Genomic DNA, 19,435 nt, shown 5'->3' on the forward strand with positions numbered 1-19,435 from the left:
GGGTAAAATCATTTTTTACATATATTTCTTCACTTTATTGGGGATATATCATAAAATTCTTCAATTTATTGGAGATATATCACAAATATCGTAGACCAAAAATGATTTTACACAGATATTTCTTCACTTTATTGGGGATATACAGATATTTATTTACAGATATAGTGTAAAATTATTTTTTACAAATATTTCTTCACTTTATTGGGGATATATCCTAAAATTCTTCACTTTATTAGAGATATATCACAAATATCATAAACCAGCGAGCGGCTTTCAACCACGTAGAGTATTTTTTTGTTTTTATAAACCTATTATAACTTGTGGTGTATAGGTTGAAGACAAAAAATTAAAAAATTAAAAAAAATGAAGAAACAGAAAAAAAAAAAATAAATAAATAAATTATTTTTTAATTTTTATTTTTTTTAAAAAAAAATTTATGTTGAAATGACTATTTTAGCCCTCAAAAGTCAAACTTAACGTCCAATTTGGACGGAATAGTAGAAAATTGGACACGGTTGATTGAAATTGGAAAGTTTAGGGGGTAAAAATTCAAAATTGAAAGTACAGGGGGTGAAATGATGACACCCCCAAACCTCAGGGGGGTAAACTGAAATTAATCCTTTTGTTTAATTGAATCAATCCAATTTGGGGCAATTTCTAGGGTTAAGGATTGATGTGAAATTCAATTTCGTAGGTTGTATTGGATTGATGATTTCATGGATTGAAGAATGAAGGTTGTCTCTTGGTCTGGAAATCTGGTATGCAGCTCTGATTTCTCTCCGACTTCTTGGTTCTGCAATTTCTGGGTTCTGCACTTCTGCAGTTCACTTGACTTAAATCTGGTATGCAGCTCTGATTTCTCTCCATCTTCTTGGTTCTGCAATTTCTGGGTTCTGCACTTTTGCAGTTCACTCGACTTAAATGTGATGTGGGTTTAATTGTTTAAATGCAAATATGAGTTTCTGCTGTGCAAATGTGCAATTGTTGTGGGTTTAATTGATTATTTGATTTCAATACTTAAACAGGTCAGTGCCTCAATGGGTTTACTTAAAATTGTGCAATTGAGTTTCTGCAGCAAATATGGCATTCTGCTGTGCAATTGAGTGATTTGAGTCTACTGCTTTCTGAGGTATTTTTTTCCTTTCTGTTCATTGTGCATTAGTGCATATAATTTATATTGTGGTTTTTTATTTTTGTTAAATTAGTTATTATGAAAAGTAGTTAATTCAAAGTTAATTTCTTAATTTATAGGTGTTAGAGTAAAATGTCAAATCATGAGCCAAAAGCGAAGCGATCAAAATTCATTGACTCATGGTTTAAAAGAACAAATGTTGAGTCTTCAAGTTCAAATGTGGTTTCTGAACCTTCCATATCCTCTCCAAATATTGATGTTGAACCACAACCTTCCATTCCTGAACCACAAAATAATATCAACGCTCTTGAACGTGATCCTGGATTACGTTGTGCCATATGGAAATATCCAATCAATGAGCGTGATAGTATTCGAAAAACCTATGTTTTATTGGGTCCATTTCAACCCGAGTTAGAATTTCCATTCACTGAACAAGGGAGTCAACAACGTAGATTTCAGTTTTCTTGGTTCAAGGACAATCCATGGCTTGAATATTCAATTGCTCTTGATAAGGCGTATTGCTTCCCTTGTTTTCTATTTGACACTGAAGATTCTCAGCATACAGCATTCACCGTTGATGGGTTTAAGGCTTGGAAGAGGGTTTGTGGTAGTGATAATGTGTTGATGAAGCATGTAGGAGGCCTTAATTCTCCCCATCATGCTGCAATGCAAAAATGGGATTTATTAAGAAATCCAACCAAACAAATTGAAACAATTTTTCAGTCAAAATCTAGTAAGGATATAGAGGACAATCGATTGAGGCTTAAGGCTTCAATAGAAAGTGTAAGATTGCTAGCTAATCAAGGAGCTGCTTTTAGAGGCCATGGTGAAACTGAAAACTCATTGAATGCGGGATATTTTAGAGAAGTCATAAAATCTTTTTCAAGAATGAGTATTGAGGTTGAGAGAGTTGTTTTGGGAAATGCTCCCGGAAATGCCAAGTACATTAGTCCATCAATTCAAAAGCAACTTCTAAATATTCTTGGTAATAAAGTGAGAAACAAGATACGTGAAGAAGTTGGAGATTCCAAATATTGTATTCTTGTTGATGAAGCAGTAGATATATCTAGTAAGGAACAAATGGCCATTATTTTGAGGTTTGTTGATTGTCAAGGTATTATTCGAGAACGATTTTTTAAGATTGTGAGTGTTCCTAACACTACCTCACAAACTCTTAAAGATGAGATTTCTAAAGTACTTACTATGTACAATCTTCAAGTGAGAAATATGCGTGGTCAAGGATATGATGGTGCTAGCAATATGAGAGGTATTTATAATGGGTTACAAGCATTGTTTCTTGAAGAGTGTCCTTATGCTTATTATGTGCATTGTTTTGCTCACCGCTTGTAATTGTCATTGAATGCTACAGTTAAAGGGGTGCCGGAGATTTGGCAATTTTTTTCAAGTTTAAGTTTAATTGTGAATTTTGTTGATTCTTCTGCTAAGCGTCATTCTGCATTAAAAGCTGTGAGAAAGGAAGAAATTGCAGATTTGGTAGCTTGTGGCCAACTTCAAACAGGTACTGGTGCTAATCAAGTTTGTACTTTGCAACGAGCTGCTGCTACACGTTGGAGCTCACATTTTCGTTCAATTAAGAGTTTGATTGAATTGTTTAGTTCAACCAAAAAAACTCTTAATTATATGATTGAGCAAGGACCCAAGGAATTGCAAGGAGAAGCTGTGGCTGTTCTTAAAACTATGATGTCTTTTGATTTTGTGTTCTGCTTGCTTCTAATGCACAAATTGATGAAAATTACTGAAGTTCTTTGTCAGACATTGCAGCGAAAATCTCTTGACTTCGTACATGCTATGAAGTTTGTTGGACATACAAAATCATTTCTTCAAGAGATGAGAGAAGAAGGCTGGGATGACTTGGTAAGAAATGTTGAAACTTTTTGTGAGAAACATGATATTGATATGCCTGATATGAATGCTCGTTATAAGGATGGTACAGGTCGTCGTTGCCAACAAAGAGATTTCATTACAGTTGAGCATCATTACCATATAGATGTCTTCAATGCTTTAGTTGATTTTCAGTTGAGTGAGTTGAATAGAAGATTCTCAGACCAAACATCTGAACTTCTTATACTTAGTTCAACCTTGGATCCTTGTGATAACTTCAGTAATTTTAAAACTGAAGGTGCATGCAATCTTGCAAAGAAGTATTATCCTGAAGATTTTGTTGATAGTGAAATGTTTGCTCTAGAATTAGAGTGTGCATATTATGAGAAGGATATGCGTAGTGATGCAAAGTTCCAGAATTTGGAATCCATTTCTGATTTGTGCAGAATGTTGGTTCAAACAAGGAAGTCAGAATTTTTCCCTATGCTTTATAGATTGATTTGTCTAGTTTTGACTATTCCTGTTTCTACGGCGACCACTGAAAGGGCATTTTCAGCTATGAACATCATTAAGAATAAACTTAGAAACAAGATGGAGGATGAGTTTCTTGGTGATTGTATGGTCCTTCATATTGAGAAAGAATATGCTGAATCTATGGACAATGAATCGGTGATCAAAGAGTTTGAAGCTTGTGGAACTCGTAGAGTTAGATTTAGTTAGTTTAGGTTCTTGTATTGCATTGCACGTTTATTTTGTTGTTGATTTTGTTTTTTTATTTTTGTATAGATATGCATTTGAGGGGTAAGGCTCACTACGTCCCCCCATGACTAGATGTACATTTTTTTTTAATTTATAAAATTCTCTCGCACTATCGAGATTCTCCATAATATATATATATATATATAAATTTTTTTTGTTTTGTTTAAGAAATCCAGCCCGTCCAAGGTTCCAATCCTGGATCCGCCATTGCATGGTTCCTATTAAGGTTGGAACTTCTTGGTACTTGCAAGCCATCGGAGATGGCACTCATGGCGATTATGGACGAGTCTAATGACCGGTGATCATGGTCATGACTCATGACCACGCTTGTTTATAGTATTGTACTTCTTGTGAGTCTGCTGGTCACTCCTTATATCCCTAGAGCTCAGGAGCGCGACGAGTTAATTGCCCTGATTCAAACACCATGTTGGTAGTGAAAGAGTGTGCTGGTCACCCATATCTCTAATTTTCATTCCTGAGCTAACCAGGAGATTATGAAGATTGGGCCTCTATCTTGGATTGTGCCCAACTTAAGAGGTCAAGCAGAAGAGGCTCCCTTGCTACACCAAAAGGACGTCGTTGGCATAGTTGTATTTGATCTCTTATCCTAGGATGGGAGATATTCATGCTCCAACAATCTGTACTTGTGCTTTCACTGCTTTGTCAAGAGGTCAAACAGTCTCGATGAAACTTTCAGCTGAATTAAGAAACTAAATATTGAAGATGGCTGGCAACCACGGCGGAGCTTCCTCACCCCAAGTGGCCGGAGCCCCGCTCATTCCTATAGTTAGCTAGGCTAATTGTGACCTTATTACAGATAAAATCATTTTTGTAACATTTCTTTTCAGGCCACCCGATGTTTTTATTTCTTATCGCCCACTCGAACCTAAAAATCTATTCACCCGAAGTTACTAGCGGAACCAAAAAGCTTTTAGCTAGCCTCGTGAGGGAAGGAATAAATTTTATAGTATACAGTGGCCTAAAAAGGGTATTTAATTATTTATTTATAATTTCGTTTAATTATTGATCGATTTGAACTGAACTCCTAAACCCTAAATTAGTAAATCCTATAGCACTTCACATGGAATACAATACAGTACGTCAGTACAAGATCATGATTTGTGTATATGAGAGGAATTTTTTTTTTTTCCTTTTATTTATTTATTTATTTTTGCCACCCATTATCACCGAAACTGCAGAAGATCAACATGAATATTTTGATAGGGAAAGGTTACAGTAAAACAAAAGGAGAAAAAGAAAAAAAAAACGGCAGGTCATGTCGCTTTTAAACCAAGAATCTCCAACCAAAACAATAATTAACTATGAAGTTTCCATTGTGAAACGTTGATAGCAGGTGTGCTCCTGTAATATTTAAATTTTGGTGATGCTTAATTTGACCCAGTTGATTGATTATAAATATCTTAAGAGCAATAATTAATCCAAAATTTTATGTTTGTTAAATGAAGGTGGTGGAGAAAATGATTGCAAACCAAACACGGGTCCCGAGTCGTATGAAGGAATCAATATGAATAAAGCTGGGAATGAAGACAACCAACAAGCCATTGCTTTCTGCAAAGTGATTGCCTAAATTACTGCCGCTTCTCTCAGCCTCTCTGCCTAACTCTAAAGTAATAATTGTTAACGAAAACATGTGTAATCCTTGCTTAATTGTGCTTTGGGTGAGTGTCAAATGGTGGCATTGCATATGGTCATTTCTCTTTTGGATGGTATCATTGGTGTGGGTTGTTTCTGAGTATATTATTATGTAAGGAGCTTGATTATAGATTCGATGACTAATTTAAGAAGGTTTTGAAGATATGAAGTTTTGGTTTTATATCATTTTTGTTCTAGGCGTCATGTGCTTTGCGGTGATGATTAGTTAGGAAGTTGTTTATAGAGGTTCGGATTTTATATTAGGCAAAAATTTTACATAATGACTCACAGTTTAAAGACACGGTAGAAAGAGTCATCACTTAAATAATTTCAACTATTCTTTAGTACAAAACATTTAAAAAGAGTTACAAACCTTAGCAAACGGTAGTGACCCTAGTATAATTGTACAAGCTCAAGTCCCTACAGTCTAACAAAGTATGCGTCAAGAAGAGTCTATGAATTTTTGTGAAATTTTATGGACACACACCCGAACTAATGTTTATAATTTTTAAGTTTTAAATAAAATAAATTCATTTTAAATAAAACTTCAATGTTGCGATCTGGACTGCAAAGCATTACTTTCTATATAAAGTGATTGCCTAAATTACTGCCGCTTATCTCAGCCTGCCTAACTCCTAAATTATAGCAAATCTGTATCTAGCAAATTGACATGTGACCTAGTTTTATTTCAAATTTTTACTGTAAGGAAATTAGCTTACTTACTTTCTTAATTTTATTGGGCCAGTGCTTTAATGGCCTTTTAAAAAGGAAAACAAAAGATGTGCTGCCTCTTGTTCACATTTTTATTATGATTTAAGAGCCATGAAATGAAATGACTCTGTACTTCTGTAGTCACATACTTTAATCTTTTGTTTTAATTTTTTAATGTGCACTCTGCAGCCGCAGACTGCGCTAGGGAACAACAGCACAGTAAACTACTTTGACGAACAAAACTGGTCCAATTCCAACGAACCAAAACTGGTTCAGCTGCAGACCGCGTGATTTTTCTTCTTCTTCTTCTTCTTCTTCTTTCTTTTCATGAGAGAGAGATATATATATATATATATATATATCTTTTTTTTTTTTTTGAGGAGTTGATCAGATATATAATGTTGCAGCCAAGAAATAAAACACAAAAGGTTATTACGAAACATATTAAGAACATGTTTATAGCCAATATTTAATATTTTCTTTATTTTTATTAAAAAAAAAAAAAACCAGTGAGGAGAGGAGACATGAAAGCTATAATCTTTTTAAATAGCTCAGTTTCATTGCGTCCAATGACATAAGTCTTCCCTCTGTAAGTGAGAGATCGTAAGTTTGACTCATGAAAAACTAGTTGTTGTAATTCTCAGTTGTTGTAATAAAAAATAAAAAAAGAGAAACCAACAGTTCTTGCAAATAATAAGGTACACAGTGTTAGCCTATATCAAAGATTTAATCTTACTATTGATGTTTTATCAATAAATAATTTCCCATGTAAATTTGATGACGTTTAGCTTTTCAGTTTTGATGTCCTTATCAATTTATTCTTCTGATTTTTGGGCGAAACTCACTAAAAGACTTATTGTTCAAAGCTTTAACCTGTTTTATAAGTAGCAACAAACTTTGTGTGATGAACTAGATTTTCGTTATTTAATTCTTGCAATTAATAATTGTTATTTTGCTTTATCCGTATGTTGGTAGTGAAGTGGAACTATTTTCGGACGAATAATTATTCAGAAAACGTCATTTAGGGGGGTTACGAATGTTGACTTTTTATACTTTGAGTTTCTCCGAAAACTTCATTCACAAAAGTTGTAGAGATTAGCGTCAATACGTGTTCGTGGACTATGCTGTACGCGTAAATCGGAGTTCGTACAAGAAAGTTATGGTCAGCGAAAGTTATTTCCATTTTCATAAATTTTAGTATAAATGGCAAGTTTCAGGAAAAAAAATCACACAAAACAAAAATTTCCCTTTTTGGCACTGTTCCAGAAAGTTCCATAGAAACTTCTCTCTCTCTCTCTCTCTCTTCCAGTCGACCCGACCCGTATCTGGAAAATAGACCCAACCGGAACTTGCTCCTCCGGCAACGGCAGACCACGCCACCTACCCAAATCGCCTCCTCTCCTCCGTCTGGTCCTCCCTACGGTGGTCTCTAGAGGCGATTCTGACCCACGGCGGCACAGCGAGGCAATGAAGATTGGTGGCGGCGGACCCGATCAGTTTTCTTGATTCCGGCAACAGCTGAAGGTGAAACTGGTCTTGTTTGCTCGCAGAGGCCTCCTCTATCGATCCTTGGTGGTGGTTTTGATCAATTTTCAGTGTGGAGCTGCAACTCAAGGTGAACAATGTATTTGGGCTTGCGGCGGCGATCTAGGTCGAGTTAGCTTGAACTCCAGGTATTAAAGTTGCTCCAATTGGTATTCTCTTCATTTTGGACGGTTGGATCTTGCTGGTTTTGAGTTTGGTCAGGCGGCGCATGCAGTTTGTGTAGCCACGCGTGACAGAGCGTTTGGCCATGTCTGGGATAGTTTCTTGCTTCATTTATCATCTACTAGTCGATTTGAATGTTTTGATATATGATATGTAACTTTTAGAGATCATTTGATCATGTTAGGATTTTTAGCAGTTTCGATTGTCTCGATTTTCAATCCGTGAGGATACAGTCGTTCGATCGACTTGTAGTTTTGATATATTGATCCTAGAAGTGTTTCAGAGACTTTGGGTGGTCTCAGATGAGGTTTCGCCTCGATTGGCATTACTTTCATGTTTTAGTTCAATCGGGGGATTAGAACTTTAATCGCTTTATGAATCGTGTACTGAATTGAGATCGTACTTTCCTTAGGTTCTTGACAGAATACGTTCTGTAAGTTATCTAGTTGTGTGAAGATGCAGCGGGAATTTTGAGGTGAGTAATCTCACAATGTTCATTTACGAACAGAGTTACCTTATCGTTTTGAAAGTTAATTATTTAATTGCAATCTCATAATGTTCATTTATGTTTATTTACGTGAAATATATATCTGTTGGTGGATTTGTTGTGATAAAGCAATATTTGTGATAGGGTTCATATTATTGTTTTGAGTGGTGACTTTTCGAAAAACAATATATTATGGGAAGTGTTGATTTCTATTGTTTGAAAAGTGTTGAGTTTGTGGAACATTTTTAGGTCATGGGTGACTTAATTAAATGTTTGGTCTCTGTACCGGGAGTCATTAAGGAGGATCAATGTCAGAGAATCTTTTATTTTAGATTCATGTAACATTTTGGGTCCAGTGCGACTCACTTAATGTTTTAGTATTTATAACGTGAATCCAAAGACTTAAGGGTTGAGCATCGGGGGTCACGAATGTGACCATGACATGTTATCGGGAACCAATGCTTTGGTCAGGTTATTGGTTACGATTAGTTAGAGCTCTAGTCTGTCTGCCAGGTTTAATTGTATCTTATGGGGGTAATAGTTGAGATTACTTGGGACTCATAAGTACGGGTTTTGAAAGACAGTTTCAAGAGTATTATATCTTTTATTGTCCATAGGGGACTTTGGATTTCATAATTATTTTGTTGAGCGATCAATTAATATGATTTTTGTCACGGAGTGACATATGCAACTCCTTCGATGAAAGGAATACATGCGTGGTTTGTTTTTATTAAATTGAAATAGTGGTTTTCTCGTGGTTGGTATGGTGGTGTTTGATTGTTGTATTTGAGTTAGTCATACAAGCTTTCATAAGCTTACTGGGTTTGTTATGTGGCAACCCGGTGCACTATTCGATGGTGTAGGGGTTAATCATGCAGGTTAGGATAATCGTGGCTGAAACTGAGATCGTGTATTTGCATATTTACAGTAGGAAGCCAATTTTGTAACTTTACCATTGACATGACTTCCGTTAGAGCAACTCCAACAGCTTTCCTATAATTTTTGTATTATAGGGTAGCAAAAATCAAAGCTTTAGCTAGTTTTTCTTCTCCAACTCCAACAGATTCCCTATTTTGCAGCAATTTCTAAAATCTCCATAATTCTTCCTTAAATTTTAGAGATTGCTGTAAATTTAGGGAATTTGGTTTTCTCTCTCTTCATTATCTCTAAAATAGGGATGATTATAGGGAATCTGTTGGAGTAAAAGAGACTCATTCTTCCCTAAAATAGAGTAAAATCAAAATATAGGGAAGCTGTTGGAGTTGCTCTTATGTAGTAAGCTCTGAGGAGCATTTACGTATTGTTTTGTTGTGACAATTTAATTCGTAAACTTATAGAATATATGACTCTATGGAGAGAGTATGTATTGACGTAGTGGGTTCAAAGCATTAGTATGTACTTGATTTAAAAGAAAAAAGTTTTACAAGTATTTTATATTGATGGCTGAATCATCACACATGTATAATTTTAAGATTATATTTGAAAATCGAGGCGTGACACTCTATCACTAATTTAACTTGAAACGGAAAAGTTTTATTTGCAACCTTCAGGAGTGAGCGTGTGCCACCGTTGTTAAAGCTTCAACAGTATCATACCAAGTTAAAGAAAGTGGCCTGGGATTAGGATGTGCTTTACTCTAGCCAAACTAACATTCTATGAAACCAAAGGAGGCACCGATAACATAAATGGCACAGTGACACATCTATTACTGCACCCCAGCAAGAGCAAATACCTAGTGACACATCCATATTGTGATAAACGGGTCATTAACGCACTAATTCACACATTTAAGCACATTTAGAAAAACAGGTGCAAAATCCTATAATATATCATAAAAAGACTCGAAATTTAAGTGATAATCTGTGGTGTCTTAAAAACCAAGGTCCTAAACCTCTCAATAAGAAGCTAACTCCTATTCTTCATCAGAGATAACAACCAAAACCCAAAGATAGTCAATTTTGATCACTTGGTGAGCTAAATGTTGGCTTCCGACCATGAACTAGTTTGTGACATTCTCCAAGGATCATTACACCCTAACATCGGAACATATATATGCCTGAGAACCAACACCAAGGCCATTAAAAGGCTACTCAACACTGCTTACTTGGATAATGAACCAACATGTATGCAAGAGGTTTTGAAGAACGGAATCCCCATAAATCGAATCAAGGAAAAACTTAAAACTCAAAACTAGACGCATTCTTTGGAAACATCAAATCAAGACTTTCAACCATTTGCAATCCAAAAAATCGAAAGAGCCGCAAACTATGATGGAAAAGAACATACGACGCCTGCAAGAGAGTGCGGGGACAAAGACATAAAGGGTCACACTAAATTCATCTCGAGTTCAAAAAATGGGGGCCGGAGACTAGACTAGATGAAATTGTATACGATAATGAATATAATGTGAACACAAGTGAATATCGGTTTTTCACTGGTTCAGTTTAGTTCATAAGTTGGATCTTAATGGTTAATGCATGAAGTTATATTTGGTATAATTTTTGAAATTATGTAGACGTATTAAAATATAAAACTTTAGACAACATAGACACAACACAACACCATTCCCTCAAGCAAATCCAACTAAAGGTGGTCTTAAGCGGCTAATGGAGTGAAAAGGGTCGGGTAGGGTTGATACTTGAAAAAAGTAACATTCATCAAGCCTTCTTTTAGATTAAAACTCTAAATCATAGCCTAACACCTCACTTAGCACTCCTATTTTCATCAAGGAAAGAACTTGGCTGACCAGCCCTGGTCAGGAGGGGCTGACCACAGCCACTAACAATCTGACAGCTGTCCAATTTTTTTTTTTTTTGCCCCTTTCCCTTTCGGTTCTCCTTATTCAATTCTTCCTCTTCCTCTTGTTCTTGTTCTTTTATACCGTTTTGCCCAAAATTTTGGGTTTGATGTTAAGAACCCGAGTTTATTTGTAGATCTTTCCTAATCAGGGACGCGTCAAGCTACTGAGAAAGTAAAGCGCAAGAGAAGAAGAAGAAGAAGAAAATGTGGGATCTGAATGACCCTCCTAATCAGGGACGCGTGGAGGACGACGGCACCGCCTCGGCCGACGGCAACGGAAAAAGTTGCTGCAGTTCGCACCACCTTGGCCGACGGCAACGGAAAAAGTTGCTGCAGTTTGCAACCCGTAAGCCTACAGCTCTTTCCGGACCTCCCGGTAGATGTATCCTCCAAAATGGTACTCACGCAGAGGGACCTTGGGCTCTTCAATGATGGCGGAGATGAGATCGAAGAGGAGCGGCTCCTATGGCTTCTGGGCGGCTGAGGCGACTATGGACTCCATTGCACTATGGGAGTGGAGAAGAGGAAGAAGGAGAACAGAGGAGGAAGAACTGAAGAAGGAGAATCGAAAGGAAAAGGTGCCAAAAAAAATAAAAAAAAGGACAGCTGTCAGATTGTTAGTGGCTGTGGTCAACCCCTCCTGACCAGGGCTGGTCAGCCAAGTTCTTTCCTTTCATCAAGCCTTCTCCTCTAAGAGGGTTTGTTTTTTATTTTAAAATATTTAGTTGTTTGGCTTTCATAGTAGTAGTTGTTTTAATAAGTTACTACCATTTTTTGGTAGGACGCAGTGGGTTTGGTCTCGGTGTTTACACCTTGTGTGTCATGTCTGCTCTAGGTAGGTGGTGAGTTCCTTGCATTGGCAAATGGTCGCAACTTCCTAGTTGCAGTAACGTGTTTGCTCTAGGTAGGCGGCGAGTTCCTTGCTTGATCAAATGGTCGCTGCCTCCTAGTGGCAGGGTGAAACTAAGTGTCGTCAGATTTTTTTTCCGACGGCAATATAGTAGGAAAGCTGTGCAATTGGTAATTATACTACGTTGTAATCGAGTTACATATCAAGTTATTTTTCCATTATGTCAAAACAAATGGAGTAGCCTGTCAAGCACTCCTTGCTATTTAGTGCTTGTTAGAATACATGTACTTTATAGAGATTCCTGATATTATTTCGGGACATATTCTAAATGATTATTGTAATCAGGAGTTTAGGCTCTATGTCCCCCCCTTATTCAACAGTTTCATTAATCAAAATTTAAAAGCAGCACCAACTCTTTATTAAAAATAAATAAAAAGACTAAGACCTCATTTCAACTATATAACTTGATGAAAAACTCTAATTTCTTTCAGGTTAAAAAGAAGCAGTCAAGTTCTCTGGCTTGGAAGGGAGTTTTGGACAGTAGGGACCTGGTTCTCAAGGGAATGAGATGGATTGTGGGAAATGGTAGCACAATTAATTTCTGGACCTTTAATTGGGCCTTTGATTTTCCCCTGTGCAACCTGCTAAATGACATGCAGAAAGCTCAAATTAATTGGCAGGAGACAGTGGCTGATTTCATAACTGAAGGTACATGGAATTTACCTAAATTGTACTCTTTCTTTGATCATAAAATAGTTAATCAGATTATAGGAATCCCAATACCATTATCAGACCAGGATGACGAGTTTGTTTGGGGCCCCTCTTCTTGTGGGAAGTTCTCAATCAAATCGGCAACCTGGCTTTAGTTACAAAACACAAATAAGCATAACCAAATGGATCTCATTAACAAGATGTGGAAGCTGAATGTTCCGCCAAAGGTTAAAATCTTTGCCTGGCTTTTCCTCCTTGGCAGACTAAAAACAAGAGACAGACTTTCAAGGTTTGGGTCAGTTTTAGATAATTCCTGTCCTGTTTGTAATACTGATAATGAAACAGCTGACCACCTCTTTGGGTATTGTCCTTTTGCTTTGAATGTATGGAGACTTGCAGGGATCTCTGCACCCATTGACTGGAAGGAAGGTTATCTAAACGTCTTTGCTGAAATGTTCAGTAGAAGACCTTATGATCAAAAACTTTTTGCTAAAGTCATTGTTTTAGCTTGGCCGATTTGGAAAGCCAGAAATGACCTTATCTTTAAAGATGTATCTGCAGTGCCATGCACTGTTGTGTCAGCTTCACAGGCTGTTCTTCAGATGTTGGATAATGATCCGCAGGCTACAACACAGGTCTACTCCAGCCAAGAACCAGAACACATCCGCTGGAGTCCGCCTCCACTAAATACAATCAAGCTTAATTTTGATGGATCTGTCAAGTCTGGTGCTGCTGCATCGGGTTTCATCTTCAGAGACCATTTTGGAAACCCAATTCTGGCAAGTGCAACAACTTCGGGTCATGCCACTGTTCCAATGGCGGAGGCCGTTGCTTTACGTGATAGTCTGGCTGCGGCGAAGGATAGGGGAATTCAGTTCCTTGAGGTTGAGGGAGACTCCAAACTTGTTATTGATGCGGTTAATGGAGTTTCTCACCCACCTTGGAGGCTGCGTAAAATCATTCGGGATGTCAAAACTCTGGCTAATTCGTTTTCTACCATTTCCTTTAAACATGTGTTTAGGGAGGCAAATTTTACTGCTGATTCTGTCGCAAATTTGGGCCATTCTCTCTCGGATCGTGTGTGGTGGGTTAATCGTTTCCCACCTACAGTTTCTAGAGCTATCTTATTTGACTCTGTAAACTGTGGAGGCCCTCGTGGCCTTCGTATTTAAGTGTTCTACTTTTCGTATCAAAAAAAAAAAAACTATATAACTTGATGAAAAAACATGAAAAAGAAATTAATGAGTAAAAGTGATTGATAGGACCACAGACAACAACAAAGAAAAATGACCAAACATCTATAAAGGAAGAGAATGAAGGTACCAACCAAATTTACACAAATTTTACAGGCAGTATCAAGAATAGAAACAGAGCTTGTGTCCCAAGTCCGTACACATGTCCCCATCCCTAAACATATCTACGTCAAATGTTTTCCCCACCACAGGCATCCAATCCTTCCAAAGGTCCAAAACAGAATAACAAATATATTTCTCCCCATACACTAAAATAAATATGAATCCCATAACTTTTTTCTTCTTTCATTCCAAAAAACGAAAATAAATATCAACAACCAAAAGAACAAAAAATTAACCCTGTATTTAAATAGCAAAGAACCACTGTTTATTCTGCAGTACTGCACTTTGAGCTGTCTTGTATTTGATCGGAAATGTGAACCGCCAAGACAGCTAGGAATGAAGAACTATTCATCAGCACGCTTTTTAATCAGAGGAAGGCTTGGTCTTGGACCTGTAGAGGAGCTTTTTCTTCTTGGAACTTTGGTTGTCAATGGTGAGCACAACCTTCCCTGGCTCGCCGATCTTGAAGCTGTTCGAGATCACTGGCTCATCGCTTGGGGCAACCTTTCTAGTCTTTTGCAATATGATTGTGTAAGCATCCTCAGCACTTGGCACAAACTCAGCTCCGTAACTCACATCCCAAGCCAATGCTCTCACTTCCCAAACAAGAACACCACTCTGCGAATCCAACAAAATCCCATTAGAATTTCTAGTTTCTCAACAAAATCCAATTGCGACTAGAATGTAATATATACACAATTCAATTACATGAACAAGGTAATACCTCAGAAACTGGGATTTCAACGGTGTGTTTGCAAGCTGGTTTAACAGTAACCTCTGTGACAGGGTCGGCTGTGGTGAATTCACACTCGCCTTCCTTGCTTAGACCACCATACTGAACTGGCACATGTTCTGGAACTATGTATCTGTTCATCATAATTCATATGCAAAGCAACAAAACAGAATCATGCAAAAGCCTTATTTGAATTTGAATTAACTCAAAAAGGGACAAAAACAGTGAAGAATATTAGACTGGCACTTACTTGAATAGGGTCTCGGCGGATTTGGATGGACCAGCAAACACAAACTTGCTCTTGGTCCTCTGGGTCAGGAAGGGGCTGATCATCCTATTGAAAGCAAGGTACCACCATGGCACATTGATAAACACCTTCAAACCCAAAACCCCAAAATCAAATTAGCTATAATTGAACAAAAAATTAATCAACACCTTCAAAACCCCAAAACCTCAAAACAAAATTATCTATAATTGAACAGGAAATTAATTAACACCTTCTAAATCCCAAAATCAAATTTACTATAATTGAACAAGAGATTAATTAATCAACCAAACTCTATCTATGAAACCATACCTGTTTGGCAACGAACTCAGGGTAGTTGTCCTGAAGCAATTGAAGAGCCTGGTTGGTGACCTGGTTGTGCTCCCTCTTGAAGAGTCCGGGAGAGTTTTTGAGATCGTTGACCTGAACGATGGTGGAGATTCCGGTAGGGTTGAAGTCGAATTTTCTGATGCTCTTCTCCAGGAACTGGATCCTCCACTTGATGAACTTGGACCGTTTCTCTTCATCAGTGAACGTGTTCTGGTACAGCTCCTTGTTCTGGAACTCACCAAACACGTTGTAGCACACAGGGTGGCCTTCCTTGTCGACGCCGTGAGTGAACACCACCTTCTCCCAGTGGCTTCCGAGCTCCTCCTCCAGCAGGGCGTCGATCCCGAACTCCTTGCGCCACTTCACGGTGTTCTTGATCATGGCGAAGGCGTCCTTCACCTTGAAATCCCTAGCCCTCAGAAACTTGAGCAGAATGACGTCGCTGCGCTCGTCACCGAGAATCGGGATTCCAAAGACGTAGACCTCCTCTGGCTCCACCGGAGGAGCAGCCGGGGCCCCTTCCGCTTCTTTTTTCGGCTCCTCCGTCGGTGGAGTCGCCTCGACTGCCGCTTCAGCTTCTTTGGCTGGTTCCTCGGTCGCCGCCGGAGTAGGGACTGCGGCCACTATGGTCTCCTCAATCGCCTCCACAGTCTTGGCGCCGTCATCGTCAACCTTGGTAACAGTCTCAACCACCTCAGTCACAACAACGATCTTCTCTTCTTTCACTTCTTCCTCTGGTTTCACTTCCTCGCACTTGGAAGCTTCTGGAGCATCTTCAGTTTTTGGTGCCTCTGCTTCACAAACAGGGGCAGGGGCCTCAGGCTCGGCAGCTTTTTCCTCCTCCTTCTTTTCTTCTTTCTTCTCTTCCTCCACAGCCGGCTTCTCCTCCTCCTTAACCGGCGGCGGAGTCGGCGGCGCGGTGAACTCGTGCTTGTTGAGGGCCTCCTGGATGAGCTGCTTCAGCTCCTCCAGAGCCTTCTTCTGCGGCTCGGGCAACTCACCAACAACGTAGCTCTCTTCCTTGAACGAAACTGACTGAGCGACGATTTTAGGATCAACCTCTTCCTCAGCCTTGGCAGGCTTCTCCGCCTCCTCAACGACCTCCACGGCAGGCTTGGCCTCCGGCTCCGGCTCCGGCTCCGGCACCGGCACAGCTTCCTTCTCGGTCACAGACTTCTCAGCAGGCGGCGCCTCCGACTCCACCACCGCCACCTCACACGGTGCCTCCACAGCAGAGGCAGCAGGCTTCTCGTGTTCCTCAGCCATGTATAACGGTTATAATCAACTCACTCAGGCGAGAGAGAGAGAGAGAGAGAGAGAGAGAGAGAGAGAGAGAGAAATGGAGAGGTATAGTTTGAGGGAGAGGGGGAAGGCTTAAAATGAGGGTTGATGGAAGAAGTGGGGGGTGTTTGTAGAAGAAGAAGAAGAAGAAGAAGAAATGGTGGTTGATGTTGTGTGTTGTTGTCTATGGAGCGAACCAGTCTGTCAGACCGGTTTGCCAGCTATTAAGTGAACTAACACACCCCTCCACTTCTATTCGTGGGGTCCACCCCCACTCTCTCTTCCGTTTCCGTTTCCGTTTCCGTTCTCAACTCTCTCTCTTTCTCTCTCTTCCTTCCATCCTTCCATCTCTATCGCCAATTTCATATCCAACGATGTACTTTGCCCCAGAATGTGTCCAATTGCCCCTCGCCCCATGTTTGCCCATAATATCACTATCACCCTAGCCCTGCCCTGGCTGCTATGAGATTTTTATTTTTGGTAATTTATTTTCTTTCCTCTTTTCTGTCTTATACTCATAAGGGTCTTATGGGATGATGTCATAAGTTCCTGCTCATCTTAATGGGAAAATTTTGGTTTATCCTCTTGTTTAGGACGACACTCAACAATTGAGAATTGATTAAGCCAAAGGAGAATTGATTAAGCCAAAGTTATTCCACAACTTGTTCTTCTTAATGTGACGTTCAAAAGTATTTGTTTGAATTTAGAGGGCGTTCATTTATGACTACAAATATCTAGCAGAAGTTTCTGTATTGATAGAGGCGGAAAATTTTCATTATCGAATCTAGAATCATGATAGTTAAGGAATTGCACGTGAGTCTGGTTTTGATTCAATGACTTTTGAATTCTATGTACCTTGTTTTGAAAATTCTATAATTACGTGTAAGAGAAGGAAACAAAATAACTAAAACTTAAAATAGGAATAACTACCACTAACATAACCAAAATAACAACATAGAATCAAAGTAAAAAAAAAAAAATCGCTATTCGAAGAAAATGGTAGTTGGATTGATAATCCGGAATTACAATAATAAATAAACTTCAAATCCTAACTTATTGTACTATATCCTATAATTGATAGTCGGCTCAGTAATAATAGCTGCTCGAGCTGAGCCCATCATGGAAATTACAGTTTTGTTCTTATTTTGTAATGTTTAACAGCTTTAAATTAAAAAAAATAATGGCGTGTGGTTAAAAAAAAAAAATTGCCTGGGAAGGGATGTTTTATTTGATTCTGTGTTTTGTCATTGCACATGCAAATGGAAAGATTTTGAAGCCACTAATCCCCAATTTGTGGAAAAAAGTTGGTAGAGGGATGACTTATTTGATGCCTAGTGGATCCCTAAAAAAATAATTCCAGTTTTAATCCAAAACCTAAATTAACAGATAAGACTAATGCTCCTATTGGCTGTCACAATGATTCAATTATGTCATATCGTATATTTCTTTTTCATCAAAAAGAAAAAAAACTAAATAATTTCAAGAAAAGAAAAGAAAAAATAGTCAAAAAGCAAAGAAATAAAACAATGGGCCATGCAGACCCGATGAGATTTTTGTCAGAAACCGCTAAGCACGTTTTAATGATATCACTGTGTGACCCCTTCTAATTCGCCGCAGATCAAACGGAAAGAAGGAACTAATAACAGAGTGACAGCGCTGTCAAGGAGAATAAGAACCAACGAATCAGAGCCAAAAAAGGAAGCGAAACCGAGGCAGTCTTCGGCCAGGTGGCGCGTTGTCAGCGAGTCTGCTTGGAACAGGCTGTCGTAGGATCATCTAAGGATTTCTATCTTTGCTTGACAACATCGAGGTTTTGAGGTAAGCCGGCCGCAAACAGCCAGGTCCAGAGAGGGGGTCCCCCTTTTTTTTTTTTCCTTTTTTTTTAATTTTTAATTTTTAATTTTTAATTTTAGGTTTGGTTGTGAGCTGTGGGGTCCTCCTTTTTTAGTGGGACCCAGGGCCTATCAGTTTTGCTTCTAAAAGCAAGCCAAAGCTGTTGGCCGGTTGTTCTTTGCTGTCCCTTTCTTTTCGTTTGAATTTTAAAATGGAAACCCATTTCAACCTTTTTTTTTTCCCCTTCCTTTTTTCCGTTCAAGATTTTTCTTCTCTCTCTTTTCCGCCTTTCTAGAAATCGAAATGAAATGTTTTACTTTGATACCATTTTCTTTCGGTCTAATAAGGTCTGTAATATTCTATGAGTCGAAATTCACGTGATTTAATTGAGAAAGAAGATAATAATGCCACTAAATGCAATGATCTAAATTATACTAGCCTTTATATTCGCACATTTCTCATGCAGAAGACGTTTTTTAGACATATGTAGATCAGATTGCAAAACTAAATAATTACGAAAACCATAAGAGATATTTCAAGAGACTAAGAAAAAGGAGAACCAAATATGAAGTAAAGGGTCTTAAATTTTGCTCAAGAGAAGTTGAGGGAATGAAATAAAATAGTAATTATATTCCACTATTTGTTTAGCGATAGACTGAGATCAAGACCGAAAAGACAGATCAGCTAGGGCTGGGTTGGGCCGGCCTTTCAAATAAGGCCGAAATGGGCCAAAAAGGGCCTTATTTTGTTTAACAAAAAAAAATACATTATTTTTTTCTTCTCAAAATATGGCTCAATGATTTATATAGATAATAAAAGACTCATTGTTTTTTATTAATCATATTTAATACACACACACACACACATATATAGGAATTAACTTATAACATTATTATTATTTATTTATTTTTGAATCAAACCCAAAACGGGTGCCAATATATTGCATCACATGCCAGAATAGGCCGGTACATACCCTTCCGCAGAATA

The 19,435-nt window shown here is 38.2% G+C and overlaps 3 protein-coding genes across 4 annotated transcripts; 2 read left to right on the forward strand and 1 right to left on the reverse strand.

Moving 5' to 3' along the window:
* The first annotated feature begins 1,965 nt into the window (after window positions 1–1,965).
* On the forward strand, window positions 1,966–3,235 carry LOC112178104 (zinc finger MYM-type protein 1-like). 2 transcript variants are annotated; one of them, XM_040511856.1, is made up of 3 exons: window positions 1,966–2,399; window positions 2,502–2,651; window positions 2,906–3,235. In XM_040511856.1, the coding sequence occupies exons 1-3, from the start codon at window positions 2,021–2,023 to the stop codon at window positions 2,926–2,928; spliced, it is 552 nt and encodes a 183-aa protein (XP_040367790.1). In that variant the 5' UTR covers window positions 1,966–2,020; the 3' UTR covers window positions 2,929–3,235. The 2 variants fall into 2 exon arrangements, with proteins under 2 accessions (XP_040367790.1, XP_040367791.1); XM_040511857.1 differs by having other exon boundaries at window positions 2,915–3,235.
* On the forward strand, window positions 2,981–3,694 carry LOC121050665. The gene has a single exon (XM_040511486.1). It carries the CDS (start codon window positions 2,981–2,983, stop codon window positions 3,692–3,694), a length of 714 nt encoding a protein of 237 aa, XP_040367420.1.
* Window positions 3,695–13,958: 10,264 nt separating this feature from the next.
* LOC112176457 (patellin-3) lies at window positions 13,959–16,771 on the reverse strand. The gene is made up of 4 exons (XM_024314386.2): window positions 15,317–16,771; window positions 14,990–15,114; window positions 14,731–14,872; window positions 13,959–14,624 (listed from the first exon to the last, which is right to left on the reverse strand). Exons 1-4 carry the CDS (start codon window positions 16,598–16,600, stop codon window positions 14,370–14,372), a joined length of 1,806 nt encoding a protein of 601 aa, XP_024170154.1. The 5' UTR covers window positions 16,601–16,771; the 3' UTR covers window positions 13,959–14,369.
* Between the last annotated feature and the right edge of the window lie 2,664 nt (window positions 16,772–19,435).

This window comes from Rosa chinensis, chromosome 7, assembly GCF_002994745.2.
Source record: "Rosa chinensis cultivar Old Blush chromosome 7, RchiOBHm-V2, whole genome shotgun sequence".
Lineage (NCBI taxonomy): Eukaryota > Viridiplantae > Streptophyta > Magnoliopsida > Rosales > Rosaceae > Rosa > Rosa chinensis.

Bases quoted from the DNA above. Each gene is read 5' to 3' on its own strand.
- LOC121050665 (XM_040511486.1), top strand. From the start codon at position 2,981: ATGAGAGAAGAAGGCTGGGATGACTTGGTAAGAAATGTTGAAACTTTT.
- LOC112176457 (XM_024314386.2), bottom strand. From the start codon at position 16,600: ATGGCTGAGGAACACGAGAAGCCTGCTGCCTCTGCTGTGGAGGCACCG. The intron at 14,873-14,989 runs GTAAGTGCCAGT...TATGATGAACAG, and splicing joins TCCGCCGAGACCCTATTCAA to ATACATAGTTCCAGAACATG. The intron at 14,625-14,730 runs GTATTACCTTGT...TTGGATTCGCAG, and splicing joins TTGAAATCCCAGTTTCTGAG to AGTGGTGTTCTTGTTTGGGA.
- LOC112178104 (XM_040511856.1), top strand. From the start codon at position 2,021: ATGAGTATTGAGGTTGAGAGAGTTGTTTTGGGAAATGCTCCCGGAAAT. The intron at 2,400-2,501 runs GTATTTATAATG...TGAATGCTACAG, and splicing joins TGGTGCTAGCAATATGAGAG to TTAAAGGGGTGCCGGAGATT. The intron at 2,652-2,905 runs GTACTGGTGCTA...GTTCTTTGTCAG, and splicing joins TTGTGGCCAACTTCAAACAG to ACATTGCAGCGAAAATCTCT.